At 35.1% G+C, this 16,167-nt stretch overlaps 1 protein-coding gene across 1 annotated transcript in view; it reads left to right on the top strand.

The window, feature by feature from the left end:
* Bap60 (Brahma-associated protein 60) overlaps positions 1–16,167 on the top strand; it is a 280,469-nt gene that overhangs the window by 122,620 nt on the left and 141,682 nt on the right. Inside the window, exon 8 of the mRNA XM_090403297.1 lies at positions 8,591–8,752. Within this exon, the coding sequence (XP_090259423.1) occupies positions 8,591–8,752 (162 nt within the window). The remainder of the gene's footprint in view (positions 1–8,590; positions 8,753–16,167) is intronic.

The following is a 16,167-nucleotide window of genomic DNA, read 5'->3' as shown; positions in this document are numbered from 1 at the left end:
ATATAATTTTTTTTATAAATTTTGTGATGTCATAAACTTCGTTTTCAGATTTATGAAAAAGGTGCTTATTTTTTCATGAATGTTTTGTCTGTAATATGAACAGATTGATGTATCAATGATGATTGACTGAAAATGACAGTTTCTGTTTTTGTAAATGTGTATTAAACTTTTTTGTAATCAATCTGAAGAGGAATTGTAAATTTTACTTATCTGTTATACAAAATTAACATCAAATCATGATTCTGACGCATTTGTGGCTGTCAGCATCTGTCATCATCATCATTGCAACAGGTTCAATGCTCGTGGAAGTCTGATGCTTGTTTCACAATTCTTTCCAATTTTCTCTGACCATTGCCAGGTGATTCATATCCTGCAAACTCTTTCCACACCACTCTTTCACATCATCTATCTACTCTTGCTTTGGCCATCCTCTTCTATTTATATCATCCATTATGCCAAACATAGAACAGGATGGCCAAGGCAAGAGTAGATAGATGATGTGAAAGAGTGGTGTAGAAAGAGTTTGCAGGATATGAATCACCTGGCGATGGTCAGAGAAAATTGGCAAAGAATAGTGAAACAGGCATCGGACTTCAACGAGCATTGAACCCATTGCAATGATGATGATGATGACAGATGCTGACAGCCATGTTGAAGTTCAAGAATCACACAGCAAAGATTGCAAATATAACTAAGAGGATTACTGCAATGTTGAAACAAACACTGATGTAAGGATATGGAAATCATTTTGTCTCTTTACAAGGCCTTAATACAACTGCACCTAAACTATTGTGTGCAGATTTGGTCTCCTGGGATCCAAAGGGATAATGAAGATGTGGAAAGACTGCAAAGAAGAGTTACAAAGATGACATTGGGATTATGGAACATAGATTACGAGGACAGATTGAAAGTATGCTAGACTGCATACAGTGAAATTCTCCTATATGCTAGACTGCATATAGGAGAAAGAGGGATATGATAGAAGTCTCAAAACTTTTGAGAAAGAAAATTTGCAGGATACTGGTTGATAGAATTTTTCATTACATGGGGGACAGGTGACATCACAAGGAGACATCTGTGGAAATTAAGTTTGTGGGCAGTTAAGAAGGGGTGCTTAAGGGTCAACTGAGAGGAGACCTCCACATAGCCTTTAAAGGAATGTGGAGAATCGACCAGGGCTTCTGACTTAATGTCCAATCCTCACCTTCTCGTGGTGCACCCTGTTGGGTATCTAATTGGATACTGAACGAACGAGGATGGGCTGGCAATGTGGGATTTAGCCGACCAAATTGTATTCTTATTGGTTAAACCAAAATAAAAAAATGATGGTACAACATAAAAAAAAAATTTCATGCCGGCTGGGGCATCGCCCAGTTAAACAAGGTCCCCGTTGTTTTCGCCAGGGAACCAGGGCGAACAGCGAAAAGTCAGCTACTGGAACAAATCTGAAAAAACACCCCAACTCAACATCACCAGAGTTCAAGATCAGTACTATTGTCAGCATAAGAAGCCTGAATGGCAAAGAAATGGAGCTAGCTGAGGAATTAGATAAGTACCAGATTGACATAATAGGGGTGACTGAAACAAAAAAGACCAAAACTGGTGAGATCTCTCTGAGCAATAAATATAAAATGTTATATTCAGGCAATGACAATCAAGGAAAAGAAAGAGTAGCCATAGTATTCAACACAAAATACCAGGCTAATCTTCTTGAATGGCATTCAGTCTCAAGTAGAGTAATGTGGGTAAATATGAGAATGGGGAACTGGACAATGAGACTTATTTGTGCCTATGGTCCCACAGAAGGTTCTACTAAGGTTGAAGTGGAGGAATTTTTTGATGCTTTAGAGAAAGCAACTAACACAATGAAAAAGGAAAAGTTGGGCCTTGTTGGGGATCTAAATAGCAGAGTAGGAAATGATTGTCAGATATACAGAAATATATTGGGAAAATTTGGATTAAAGAGCAAAGCTAATAATAATGGCAAATACCTGTTGGATTTCTGCTCAAGACATGGACTGGTTATTAAAAACACCATGTTCCAACATGAAAATGTGCACAAATTCACATGGAGAGAAGAGGCAAGGAATAAGAAAAAGTCTTATTGATTATGTTATTGTTGATAGTGATGTTTTCTCCCTGGTGCAGGACACCAGAGTGTACAGAGGATTTGAAATTGGAAGTGATCACTATTTAGTCTTGAGCAGGATAAAATTGAATTTCATATTGAAAAGAATAACATGTAAGAAAGTTTTAAAGCGAATAAAAGTTATAAAAGTTAAGCAGCTCTCAGATGTGAACTGTAGATGTGATGAAAAATACACAAAGATTATTGAAGAAAAAATTAAAGTTTGAGAACAGTAACCAAACCTTGGAGAGCTAGCCTTGAGGGAAACACTGATTGACTCAGCCAGAGAGGCATGTGGTGAGGTTGTCTGCAAGGATAGAAAAATCAGGACTGCACGGTGGACACAGGAAGTTAAAGAGGCGGTGAAGGACAAGAAAAAAGCATATCAAAAGTTCCTAGAAAATAAGTCAGCTTATGCTCTTGGAGAATGCAGAGACAAATGTAAGAAAACTAAACACTGTGTAAAACTAGCTAAACAAAAGTCATGGGAGGACTTTGGCAAGAACATAGAAAATAAATATCAAGAAGGTGGTAAGAATATTCTGTTAAAGAATATCTTAGTTGGTTGATGTGAATGAAATGAAAATGGGAGAAAAAGATATCCTTGAAGTATGGAGTAATTACTTCGAAAAATTGCTAAATGAAACAAGCAGTGATGACAACACAGTGGTAAGAAACACTCAACAGGCATACAGTCAGGGATACATATCCATAATTGAAGTAGAAAAAGCCATCAAAGGCTTGAAATGTGGAATGACAGCAGGAGTAGATGATATTCGACCAGAAATACTGAACTAAAGTGGTATAAAAGTCTTACAGTAGCTGCATGCATAGTTCAGAATGCCTGGACAGAGGGAGAAATTCCCGATGATTGGAGTAGAGCTTTAATAGTGTCCACATATATAAAAAGGGAAATAAAACTGAATGTGAGAATTACAGAGGTATTTCCCCTACTGAGTGTTCCTGGTAAGATATATGCAAGTATACTTGAGAAACGGTTGGGAAGGATTGTGGAAGAGAAGCTTGGTGAAGAGCAAGCTGCATTCAGGCCAAATAGTGGCTGTCAGAATCAGATCTTCACTTTACGACAAATAGTAGAGAAAGCATGGGAATATAACAAAGATCTATATTTAAGTTTTGTTGATCTGGAAAAGGCATATGACAAGGTGCCAAGAGAGAAACTATTCAATATGCTATAGTTATATGGTGTCAATGGGGCATTATATCAAGCAATACTTAGTCTTTATTTGAGTTGTAAGTCAACAGTTAGAATTGAAGGAAGTACAGGAAGGTTGGTTAATGTTAAATCTGGTGTCAGACAAGGATGTACTTTATCCCCTCTGTTATTCATTATCTATATGGATCACATTATGAAGGAAAGTGGTATTAAACCTGATATCAAAATTGGAGATGTTAATGTCAGCTCTTTGCTTAATGCAGACGATGTTATACTTCTAAATAAATCCAATCCCCTACTTTGCAAGATTCCTTGACTAAATTGAATAACTGTTGTAATAGATATGGTATGAAGGTCAGCAATAAAAAGACAAAGACAATGAAAATAGGCAGAATCGTTGAAAATGTCAACTGCATTGTGAACGGGAACCTGCGGAATAGATGAAACATCTCAGCTACTTAGGTGCAATTTTTAGTGAAGATGGTAAATTAAATATGGAAATAGACAACAGAATCAACAAAGCTGATGTGGTAGGAAGTCAATTGAATAAATTCATATGGAATAAGAATGAATTTAGTTGGAACGCTAAATTAGCTGTATACAACACAGTGTTCAAACCATTTTTAACTTATGGATCTGAGAGCTGGGTCAGAAGTAAAACACTTGACCAAAGACTAGAGACCGCAGATAAGAGAGTCCTGAGAAAGATTAGAGGCATGAACAGATGGCATCAATGGATATATTAAAAACGAGGATATTTAGGAAAGAACATGACATTGTCAGCATCCAGGTATGTGTTAGCAGAGCTAATCTCAGGTGGTATGGTCACTTAAATAGAATGGGCGAGGAAAGATTAACAAAACAAGTGTTCTCTGATAGGTTGGCAGGAAAACGACCCAGAGGAAGACCAAGATATAAGTGGATTGATATGGTACAAAGTGCCTTAGATGATAAAAATATAAGATCTGATATTGTTGGAGTCTTGATAAGTAACAGATTGATTTGGAGGAAAATTGTAGATAGGAAGTTAGTAATGATATAATTTTTTCATATAGTACTATCATATCCTGTTCACCCCTTGTGGGTACATGGCAGGAATTTGATGATGATGATGATACTTCAGCATTTCTGGCCGAATATCATCTACTCCTGCTGCCTTTACCCATTTCAGGCTTTTGATGGCTTTTTCTACTTCAAGTATGGATATGTATTCCTGATTGCATGCCTGTTTATTGTTTATTACCACTGCATTGTTACTGCTTGTTTCATTTAGCAAATTTTCAAAGTAAATACTCTTATATTAATTACTCTTGGTATTTATTTTCCATGTTCTTGCCAAAGTCTTCCCGTCACTTTTATTTAGCTAGTTTTACACAGTATTTAGCTTTCTTACATTTGTCTCTGTATTCTCTTAGAGCACAAGCTTACTTATTTGCCGGGAAATTTCACTATGCTTTCTCCTTTTTTTTCACCGCCTCTTTAACTTCCTGTGTCCACCATGGAGTTATGATTTTTCTATCCTTGCAGACAACCTCACCACATGTCTCTGGCTGAATCAGTCAACGTTTTCTTCAGGATTTGCCACTGAATCTCCAAGGTTTGGTTCCTGTTCTCAAACTCTTTCATTTTTTCTTGAGTAATGTTTGTATATTTTAGTCTACAGCTGAGAGTTTTTTTTAGTTTACATCTGAGAGCTGCTTAACTTTTATTCGCTTTAAAACTTTCTTACATGTTATTCTTTTCAATATGTAATTCAATTTTATCGTACTCAAGACTAAATGGTGATCACTTCCAATTCAAATTTTCTATACTCTCTAGTGTCCTGCACCAGTGAGAAAACATCACTGTCACTAACATAGTCAATGAGATTTTTCTTATTCCTTGTGTCTTATATCCATGTGAATTTATGGACATTTTTATGTTGGAACATTGTGTTAATAATAACCAGTCCATGCCCTGAGCAGAAACCAACAAGTATTTGCCATGATTATTAGCTTTGCACTTTTCTCCAAACTTTTCCCAAAATATTTTATATGTCTGCCAATCATTTCCTATTCTGCTATTTAGATCCCCCACAAGGACCAACGTTTCTTTTTTCATTATATCAGTTACTTTCTCTAAAGCATCAAAAATTCCTCCATTTCTACCTTAGTAGAACCTTCTGTGGGACTATAGGCACAACTAAGTCTCATTGTCCAGTCTCCCCTTCTGATATTTGCCCACATCACTCTGCTTGATATTGCCTGCCATTCAGGAAGATTAGCTTCGTATTTAGTGCTGAATACTTTAGCTACTCCTTCTTTTCCCTGTTATTGCCTGAATATAACATTTTGTATTTATTGCTTAGACAGATCTCACCAGTTTTTGTCTTTTTTGTTTTAGTCACCCCTATTATATCGATATGATACTTATCCAATTTTTCAGCTAGCTCAATTTCTTTGCCATTCAGGCTTCTTGTGTAGATTGTGCCGATATTGATATGTGATGTGTTTGAATTTGTTCTTAAAAGCACCTCCTGATTTTCAGGGGGATGCTTAAAGGTCACTGTTGTATAACTGAGAGGAGACCTCCGCTTACCCTTTAAAGGAATGAGGAAAACCTACCAGGGCTTCTGACCTAATGTCCAGTCCTCACCTTCTCGTGGTGCACCCTGGTAGGTATCTACCTGGATACTGAACAGGGATGGGCTTGAAATTTGGGATTTAGTTGACCAAATTGTTTTCTTATAGGCTTAAACCACAAATAATATTATGGTACAACATGACAAATTTTCATGCCGGGTGGGGCTTTGCCTGTTAAACAATGTCCCCATTGTTTTTGCCAGGGAACCAGGGTGAACACTGTAAAATCAGCTACTGGAACAAATCCTGTAATTAATTTTGGTATGAAAATTAGCTTCATAACATAAAGACTGTAAAGATAATTAGGAACGTTAAAAACAACAGTCGTAGAACAGGTTAAATATTTTAGTTATTTTGGCACTTATTTTTAGTGAAGATGACAAACATGGAATTGGACAAGAGAAGTAGAAAAGCTGGTATGGTAAGAAGTCAAAAGAGAAATTAATCAAAACAGTAAACTAAATATATGCATAGCGTATTCAAACTAATTTTAACTTATGGATTTGAGAGCTGGTTAGAAATAAAACAGTTGATCAATGACTAAAAACTACAAATGTGAGAGTTCTTAGAAAAATTATTTGAGAGTGAACAGATGGTTAACAGTAGAAGTATATTAAAAATGCAGTTATTAGGATGGAACTTGACATCGCTAATTCCACGTTCAAATGAAAGAAGACCAAGGGAAAGCCCAAGATCTAGATGGATTGATACAGCATGAAAGGCATTCGCAGACAAAATTTAATATTTGACAATATTGGAGTTCTGACAAGTAACAGACAAATTTGAAGGAAAGTTGACAGGAAGTTAGCAATAAAGTAAGCTTTTCATGTAGTACCATCATAGTATGCTGTATCCCCACCCCTTCTATCTGACAGTACTGCATATCAGCAATTTGATTATTATATATGTATATATTTAGTTTATTTAACTGTTTTAATTCACAACTTAAGAATAATAAGAAAATAATTAATATTTATTTACTTATTTGATGATATTTCACTGGTGTTATGTTATACCCAGCATCTTCAGAGTACAAAAAACAGTTTCTCTTAAACCAGTTTAAAAATTATAATGGATAACACATGGAACTAAAGTTCTAAATAGCATCATTTATTGTTGGGTAAAGTGAGTGTTAACAAGTATTCATTTGATCTTAAAATGACTGCCTTCCAGATTTTTAGTAAATTGAAGCAGCCATATTCTTTGACGTTTGGGGAATGTTTTAAAGTTGATGCTGATTCCAAAAACAGTCCCTCTAACTTATAATTACTTTTGTGTAGCACTTACCAATTTGATCTTGTGTATGAAGGGGTATCCAAGGCATGGTCTAGTAGTGCCAAATATATTTTTTCTGTTCTCCAAAATGGATCTCAACAGTGCTTCTATCTGTCCATTGTAAGCTAGGTCACAAATACAGGGCACAGTTCCTTCACAACATGGGTGACTGTAGTAATGCTATTATTGTTCCTTATATCTAGGGTACCTCAGAAAATATAGCGAGAACTCAAAAAGATATAATCTCGACATGGCATCAAACCTTATCTAAAGCTGGCTAGCCTCATCTGCTCTCTCTCTCTCTCAAGGATCCTATACCTCAGTCATTTCCAGGTGTTTACAAAGTTCCTTGTTCCTGTAACTTATCTTATTATGGTCAAACTGGAAAATCTGCTAAAATTCACCTACAAGAACATAAAAAATACTTTTGTTACCATAAGTATGGTCAGTCAGGGCCTTGCTCAGCATGCCTTGGATACTTTGCACAGAATCAAACGAAAAAAAAATACTATTATGCTTCATCACAAAAAATACATATTTGAAAGACTCTTTTTAAAATCAGCAGTAGAATTAAAAAACCGACCTAATCATAATAAATATGGTTGTATTAAACTTCTCAAGATTTGGAAAACTCTAATTCTTGGGCTTTCCACTTAACACAGCTAAGGCTAGCCAGGTGCACCCATAGAGGGCGGCATCCTTTGGACTTGAGGCTTTCAGTCTAATCTTTTTCACTTAGAGTTTTTGAAAATTTTTATTTTTCAAATTGTTTTGAAAAATACAATTTGAAAAATATTATGAAAAATACAAGTGGGAAACAGTATTAAAATTGTTTCCCATTGTCAGGGAAACAATTTTAATATTGTTTCCCTGACAATGTCTCAGTGACTATGATGAAATATAGGAGTAATTAACCATGTTGTTTAATTATTTATATATACTGTATTTATTCCATTAAACCCCATAATGACTTCATGCACTCCTGGATGTGATAAAGAAGAAGAGCTTTTTATAATTGTTTTCTTATATTCTTGTGCTTTGAATTAAAACCGTTAAATAAACTAAACATGAACTGCCAACGCATAAGCCTTTCTACTCATTTCAGATTATGTATATATAATACTTCAATTTCTGGTTAGCATTCTCTTTCTTTAATTTTTAATTTTTAATAACATTTTTTTTCCCACTTTACCAAGTTGATTTACTTTGAAAGATGTATTGCTGATTACAATGTTATTTGTTTTTGGAACATACTGTTTAAAATTTTGTAGGGTTGTACTTTGCACTTTGAAAAATTAAATTTTCATTTGGAATACTATAGAAAGGAATTTAAAATTTCCACCTGATTTTTTTTTAATCTTACTGTTTTTTTGTTTTTTTTTTCTCCAGCCATTACAGTTCAAACTAGATCCTAGATTAGCTCGTTTACTAGGCATTCATACACAGACTCGCCCAATGATTATTGGTGCTCTGTGGCAGTATATCAAGACTCATAAGCTGCAAGATGCTCATGAAAGAGAGTATATTAATTGTGATAAATATCTAGAACAGGTAAGTTGTTTTGCTGTTAAATTAATACATTATTTTTCTGTATATACAGTAACTCTCACAACATCTGAACAATCAGAAAGACTAGTTATTTGAAATATGGACTTATTATAAAACTTATATTTGTATTTGGTGGCCAAGGTTCAGTAATCATGACTTATTTGTCATTTGATGTTTGTACTGGTCTACTTGGCCAAATGGTAAGCACTCTCTAAACCAGTAGGCTTAGATATGGACTTATCATAAAACTTATATTTGTATTTGGTGGCCAAGGTTCAGTAATCGGGGTGCTTAAGGATCAAAGCTGTATAACTGAGAGGAGACCTCCACATAGCCTTTAAAGGAATGCGGAGAACCGACCAGGGCTTCTGACCTAATGTCCAATCCTCACCTTCTCGTGGTGCACCCTGTTTGGGTATCTACTTTGATACTGAACTAACGAGGATGGGCTGGCAATTTGGGATTTAGCCGACCAAATTGTATTCCTATTGGTTAAACCAAAATAAAAAATGATGGTACAACATGACAAAATTTCATGCCGGCTGGGGCGTCGCCCGGTTAAACAAGGCCCCCGTTGTCTTCCCCAGGGAACCAGGGCGAACAGCGAAAAGTCAGCTACTGGAAGAAATCTGAAAACAAATCCCAACTCAACATCACCAGAGTTAAAGATCGGTACTATCAACGTAAGAAGCCTGAATGGCAAAAAAATGGAGCTAGCTGAGGAATTAGATAAGTACCACATTGGCATAATAGGGGTGACTGAAACAAAAAAGACCAAAACTGGTGAGATCTTTCTGAGCAATAAAACAAAATGTTATATTCAGGCGATGACAATCAAGGAAAAGAAGGAGTAGCCATAGTATTCAATACAAAATACGAGGTTAATCTTCTTGAATGGCAGTCTCAAGTAGAGTAATGTGTGCAAATATGAGAATGGGGAACTGGACAATGAGACTTTTTTGTGCCTATGGTCCCACAGAAGGTTCTACTAAGGTAGAAGTGGATGAATTTTTTGAGGCTTTAGAAAAAGCAACTGACACAATGAAAAAGGAAAAGTTGGTCCTTGTTGGGGATCTAAATAGCAGAGTAGGAAATGGTTGTGAGACATAGAAAAATATTTTGGAAAAATTTGGAGAAAAGAGCAAAACTAATAATAATGGCAAATACCTGTTGGATTTCTGCTCAGGACATGGACTGGTTATTACTAACACCATGTTCCAACATAAAAATGTGCACAAATTCACATGGAGAGAGAGAGAAGAGGCAAGGAATAAGAAAAGTCTCATTGACTATGTTATTGTTGATAGTGATATTTTCTCCCTGGTGCAGGACACCAGAGTGTACAGAGGATTTGAAATTGGAAGTGATCACTATTTAGTCTTGAGCAGGTTAAATTGAATTTCATATTGAAAAGAATAACATGTAAGAAAGTTTTAAAGCGAATAAAAGTTGAGCAGCTCTCAGATGTGAACTATAGACTAAAATACACAAAGATTATTGAAGAAAAAATGAAAGAGTTTGAGAAAAGGAATCAAACCTTGGAGATTCATTAGCAAGCCTTGAAGAAAGCCCTGATTGATTCAGCTAGAGAGGCATGTGTTGAAGTTGTCTGAAAGAATAGAAAAATTAGGACTCCATGGTGGACACAGGAAGTTAAAGAGGCAGTGAAAGAAAAGAAGAAAGCATATCAAAAGTTCCTGGCAAATAAGTCAGCTTGTGCTCTTAGAGAATACAGAGACAAATGCAGGAATGTTAAACACTGTGTAAAACTAGCTAAACAAATGTCATGCGAGGACTTTGGCAAGAATATAGAAAATAAATATCAAGAATGTGGCAAAATATTCTGAAGGTTGTTGAAGAAGCTTAGGAATGGAGGAAAGAGTGCTGTAAAAGGAGTTAGAGATGATAAAGGTGACATGAAAACGGGAGAAAAAGATATTCTTGAAGTATGGAGTAATTACTTTGAAAAACTGCTAAATGAAACAAGCAGTGATGACAGCACAGTGGTAAAAAACACTGACCAGGCATGCAGTCAGAAATACATATCCATACTTGAAGTAGAAATAGCCATCAAAGATTTGAAATGTGGAATGGCAGCAGGAGTAGATGATATTCGACCAGAAATGCTGAAGTATGGTGGTATAAGAGTCTTACAGTGGCAGCACTGCATAGTTCAGAAAGCCTGGACAGAGGGACAAATTCCCAATGATCGGAGTAGAGCTCTCATAGTACCCATATATAAAAAGGGAAATAAAACTGAATGTGGGAATTACAGAGGTATTTCCCTACTGAGTGTTCCAGGCAAGATCTATGTAAGTATACTTGAGAAACGGTTGAGAAGAATTGCGGAAGAAAAGCTTGGTGAAGAACAGGCTGGATTCAGGCCAAATAGAAGCTGTCAGGATCAGAACTTCACTTTCCGACAAATAGTCGAGAAAGCATGGGAATATAACAAAGATCTGTATTTAAGTTTTGTCGATTTGGAAAAGGCATATGACAAGGTGCCAAGAGAGAAGCTATTCAATATGCTACAGTTATATGGTGTCAATGGGGCATTATATCAAGCAATACTTAGTCTTAGTCTGTATTTGAGTTGTAAGTCGGCAGTTAGAATTGAAGGAAGTACAGGAAGATGGTTTAATGTTAAATCTGGTGGGAGACCAGGATGTACATTATCCTCTCTGTTATTCATTATCTATATGGATCACATTATTAAGGGAAAGTGGTATTAAACATGATATCAAAATTGGAGATGTTAATGTCGGCTCTTTTCTTTATGCGGATTATGTTATACTTCTAAATAAATCCGCTACAAGTCTGCAAGATTTTCTGACTAAATTGAATAACTGTTCTAATAGATATGGTATGAAGGTCAGCAATAAAAGACAAAGACAATGAAAATAGGCAGAATCATTGAAAATGTCAACTGTGTTGTGAACGGAGAACCTGTGGAACAAGTAAAACATTTCAGCTACTTAGGCACGATTTATAGTGAAGATGGTAAATTAAGTATAGTAATAGACAACAGAATCAGCAAAGCTGGTATGATGGGAAGTCAATTGATTAAATTCATGTGGAATAAGAGAGAAATAGTCAGAACACTAAATTAGCTGTATACAAGACAGTTTTCAAACCAGTTTTAACTTATGGATCTCTGAGCTGGGTCAGAAGTAAAACACTTGACTAAAGACTAGAGACCGCAGATATGAGAGTCCTGAGAAAGATTATAGGCTTGAACAGATGGCATTAATGGCAATATCATATTAAAAACGAGGATATTAGGAAAGAACTTGACATTGTCAGCATCCAGGAATGTGTTAGCAGAGCTAATCTCAGATGGTATGTTCACTTAAACAGAATGGGCATAGAAAGATTAGCAAAACAAGTGTTCTTTGCCAGGTTGGCAGAAAAACGACCCAGAAGAAGACCAAGATATAGGTGGATTGATACGGTACAAAGTGCCTTAGACGATAGAAATATAAGATCTGATAATGTTGGAGTCTTCACAAGTAACAGACTGATTTGGAGGAAAATTGTAGATAGGAAGTTAGTAATGATATAATTATTTTCATATAGTACTATCATATCCTGTGCACCCCTTGAGGGTACATGGCAGGAATTTGATGATGATGACATCTGCATAAAGCAATAAGCTGATTAATATCATTATTTTAATTAGTATTCTAATATAAGGTTTAATGCCACTTTCTTCTATAATGCGATCCATATAGATGATAAATTAGAATGGAGTTAATGCGCATCCTTGTCTTACACTTGATTTTACATCAAACCATCTTCCTGTGTATTTCCTGCAATTCCAACTGCTAACTTTCTACTTAAATATAGATTATGTATTGCTCTGTATAATGTTCTCTTTACCCCATATAATTGCAGTTTTATAAAACTTTTCTCTGGGCACCTCATCATATGTCTCTTCTCGACCTACAAAACTTAAGTATAGATCGAGAAGAGACATATGATGAGGTGCCCAGAGAAAAGATGAGGTGCCCAGAGTTCTCAAGTATTTGTTATTATGCAGATATCTGATCTTGAGAATCTCTGTTTGGCCTGAACCCAACGTTTTCTTCTCCAAGTTTCTCTTCCACAACTTTTTTTAGCCTCTTTTCAAGAATGCTGATAAATCTTTTGAACACTTAGTAGAGAAATTCTTCTGTAATTCTCGCATTCAGCTGTATTCTCTCTCTCTCTTTTTATTTATTTTATTATTTTTTATGGGCAGGTACTTTGAGAGACTTTCCTCAAATCATCTGGAATTTGAAGTTCTTTCTTGGCCCTCTGCAAAACTTTTATGCCTCCTTATTTGAATTTTTCTAGTTGAATATCATCTCCAACTACCTTTCCACATTTCAAGGTTTGATGGCTTTTTCCATCCCATGTATTGATATACTCTTGTTTGCATTTCTCTTGAAAATTGTCTGCTACTGCTTTGTCGATGCTTGTTTCATTTAAACAGTCTTTCAAAGTAATTATTCTAGACATCTAGGATATCCTGATGCTCAGTTTTTATGTCATCTTTGAATCCTTTTATAGTATTCTTTCCTCCATTTCTTAGCTTTTTGAATAGTCTCCAGAACATTTTGCCACCTTTGTTTATATTTTATTTTATATTCTACTGAAGTCTTCTCATGACTTTTGTTTAGCTACTTTTACAACTAGCTTAGCTCTCTTATATTTTTCTCTATATTCTTTTGGGAAAACTGCTAGCTTATTTTTTAGGAACTTTTATATGCATTCTTCTTTCTTCGGGACTACTTTTCTTTTCAGTGCGATGTATTTTATGCTTCTTAAAACTAATTGATGGTCACTTCCAGTTTAAAATCCTCTATATACTTTTGTATCCTGAACCAGCATGAAGATATCACTATTCTTATTTCTTTTATACTTTTTTTATTTCTTATGTCTTCTCCCCCATGAATGCGTGTGCATTTGTATGTTGGAATATGACTGGTCCATATCCTGAGCAGAAATCTATCTGATGCTTACCATCATTCTAGCATGGATGTGTGTAATAGTCTTTAAGCAGTATAGGATTTTCATTTTCTAGTCTAAAACTTCACTTCTTTTTATTGGAGACCTGCACTTAAGAAGGTTCCATCCAATGTAAAATATTTAGATTCTGTAAACCTTAGTCCACCCATGATGCTATATCCTGCTGTTCATGGGGACATTAAAAATAAATAGAAAATGCAATTACTGCATATAAAATTTTAAGGCACATTCATTCTTTTAATTAACAAGCAAAATTACAAAGTATATTTTTGGGATTCAGTTTCATTATTGTTTTATTTTGTAATAAACAATTGCACGAGTGTGTGTAAAAGTCTTACATCTGTTATATAATTTGGAAGCTGACAAACTCTTATTGTTAGTTTATTAGAATAAGAAAGTTTATGTATAAATGTAATTATGTTGATTAAATTATAAGCTATCTTGTCAAAACAATATTCCATTGTAAAGAGAATAAAGCAGTAGTGATTGTGGATTCACCATAAGTAAAAAAAAAAAAAAAAAAACCATCAAAGCCTTTAAGCCTAACCATAACCTTACAGTAAAAGTTGCCATTGAAAAACAACATTTGTCACTGGAACTAAAATACTTGGCATTTTTCTGCAGATTATATTATGATAAGTATCAAGTGAATATGAAGCTTCATCTTGATGCCACTGTTGAACACACCTGGTCCATCATGACTGAGGCTCTTTGCTATTTTTGTGTTACGTGGCTATCATAATGGCATTCATTCAGTTACCATTGATAGAAACTATGATGTATATAGCATAGTCCATAGTTATTATGATATAAAAAGAACACTTGATTTCATTCAGTATTTCTCCATGAGTGCAGGTCACAATGTCTCCTCTTGATTCTCTCTCTCTTCCATGTTATACCCATAAATTTCACTAATGGGTCTTCCCATCTTGTAGTTGGTCTTCCTGGTTTTCTCTTTATTCTCGGTTGCCAATAACGTATTCTGTATGTCTGTCTGTTATCCCTAAGTCTTGCAATGTGGCCTGCCCATCTCATGTTGTTTTCCTATACTGCAGTTACCACATCTTTTACACATGATCTCTCTTAGTTCCGTATTTCTAACATGTTCCATTTTGCTGATGCTACAAATCTTACATTCTATTGTATGCTGAGTTATCCTGAGAGTCTCTTCTTCTTGTCTTGTTGTGTTCCATGTTTCTTATCTGTATGTGAGTGATGGAAGAATGTCACTATTAAATAGTTTTGCCTTCACAGAGATGTTAAGATTTAGATCGGTAAGTGTGTCTTTTAGTATGTTGAATGATAGCCATCAGCTTTCTTATGTTTTACTAGTTCTTCAGATAAATCATTATTAATTTTTATCATTTATCCTGAGTAATTGTAAGAGTTAACCTGTTCTGTAGGAATGTTATTAACCCTTTGACATATAAATTATTTTTAAAGTTGGAACAGATAAAACTACTATTTATTTAATTCATGTGATTTATTTCATTAAATTTTGCAAGGGATGATACTTTTTGAAGCACTTAGGTAAAGGTAATGGTATCAAACATTTTTTACATTGCCATGTAGTCTCACTTCTTACATTATGCTTGGCACATGCATGGTATCTCTTTGCTGGATGTTGCTTTTTATCAGTAGGGGGTATATATTCAGGAAAATGTGCCCAGTTTTTCCTGCAGTCTAATTTGGCAGTCCTTTTGCGATGGACGTCCATGGGTACTGTAATTAGGTAAAGATATATTTGACAGCATATCTTCTGCTACGTTCAAACGGAAATTGACTATTGTTAGTTTTGATGTATTGGGTAGTTTGGAATATAAAACATAAGCATTGTAAATAGCGATATCCATCAAATAGAAAAATATTTTCTTGTAACCTTTGACGCATTTTCGCGTAATTGGAAAACAAGCAAGTAGTTGATCTTGCCTATCGACACCGCCCATTCCGCAATTGTATTCAAGAACCCATTTAGGTTTTATATCTTTTTCTTCATCGCCCCCCCCCCTTACTTTTCCTGTATCTACCATTTCTTCTTTTAAATGCTTTGTGCTTATCATGTAAACATCCTTCTTATCGGGCCAACATAATGACAAAATTCCTCGACAAGATAAAGTTTTTGATTCGCCTTTTTTTATTTTATATGTCGTCAATTTCTTAGGCATATTCTTGCGATTTTTTCTAACTGTCCCCACAACATTTGTACTATTTTTTCTCAAGAAATAAAATAAGGTGACGAATATCAATTATCTAAGAATTACGTATATCCTTTTCCTAAAATAGGTTCAGCCAACTCCATGACGACATTTTGAGATGCAGGTGTATCATTTCCCGGAATTTTATCCTTTCCTGTATCAATTTTGAACTTTGAACAATATCCAGAGTCTGATTCACGACGCTTCTAAAAT

The sequence above is a fragment of the Typopeltis vanoorti genome, chromosome 13 (assembly GCF_054136105.1).
Source record: "Typopeltis vanoorti isolate ZY-2024b chromosome 13, IOZ_Tvanoo_1.0, whole genome shotgun sequence".
NCBI classification, from domain to species: domain Eukaryota; kingdom Metazoa; phylum Arthropoda; class Arachnida; order Uropygi; family Thelyphonidae; genus Typopeltis; species Typopeltis vanoorti.
Note: the sequence above shows the minus strand (reverse complement) of the source record. Positions and strands in the feature narration are given on the sequence as shown.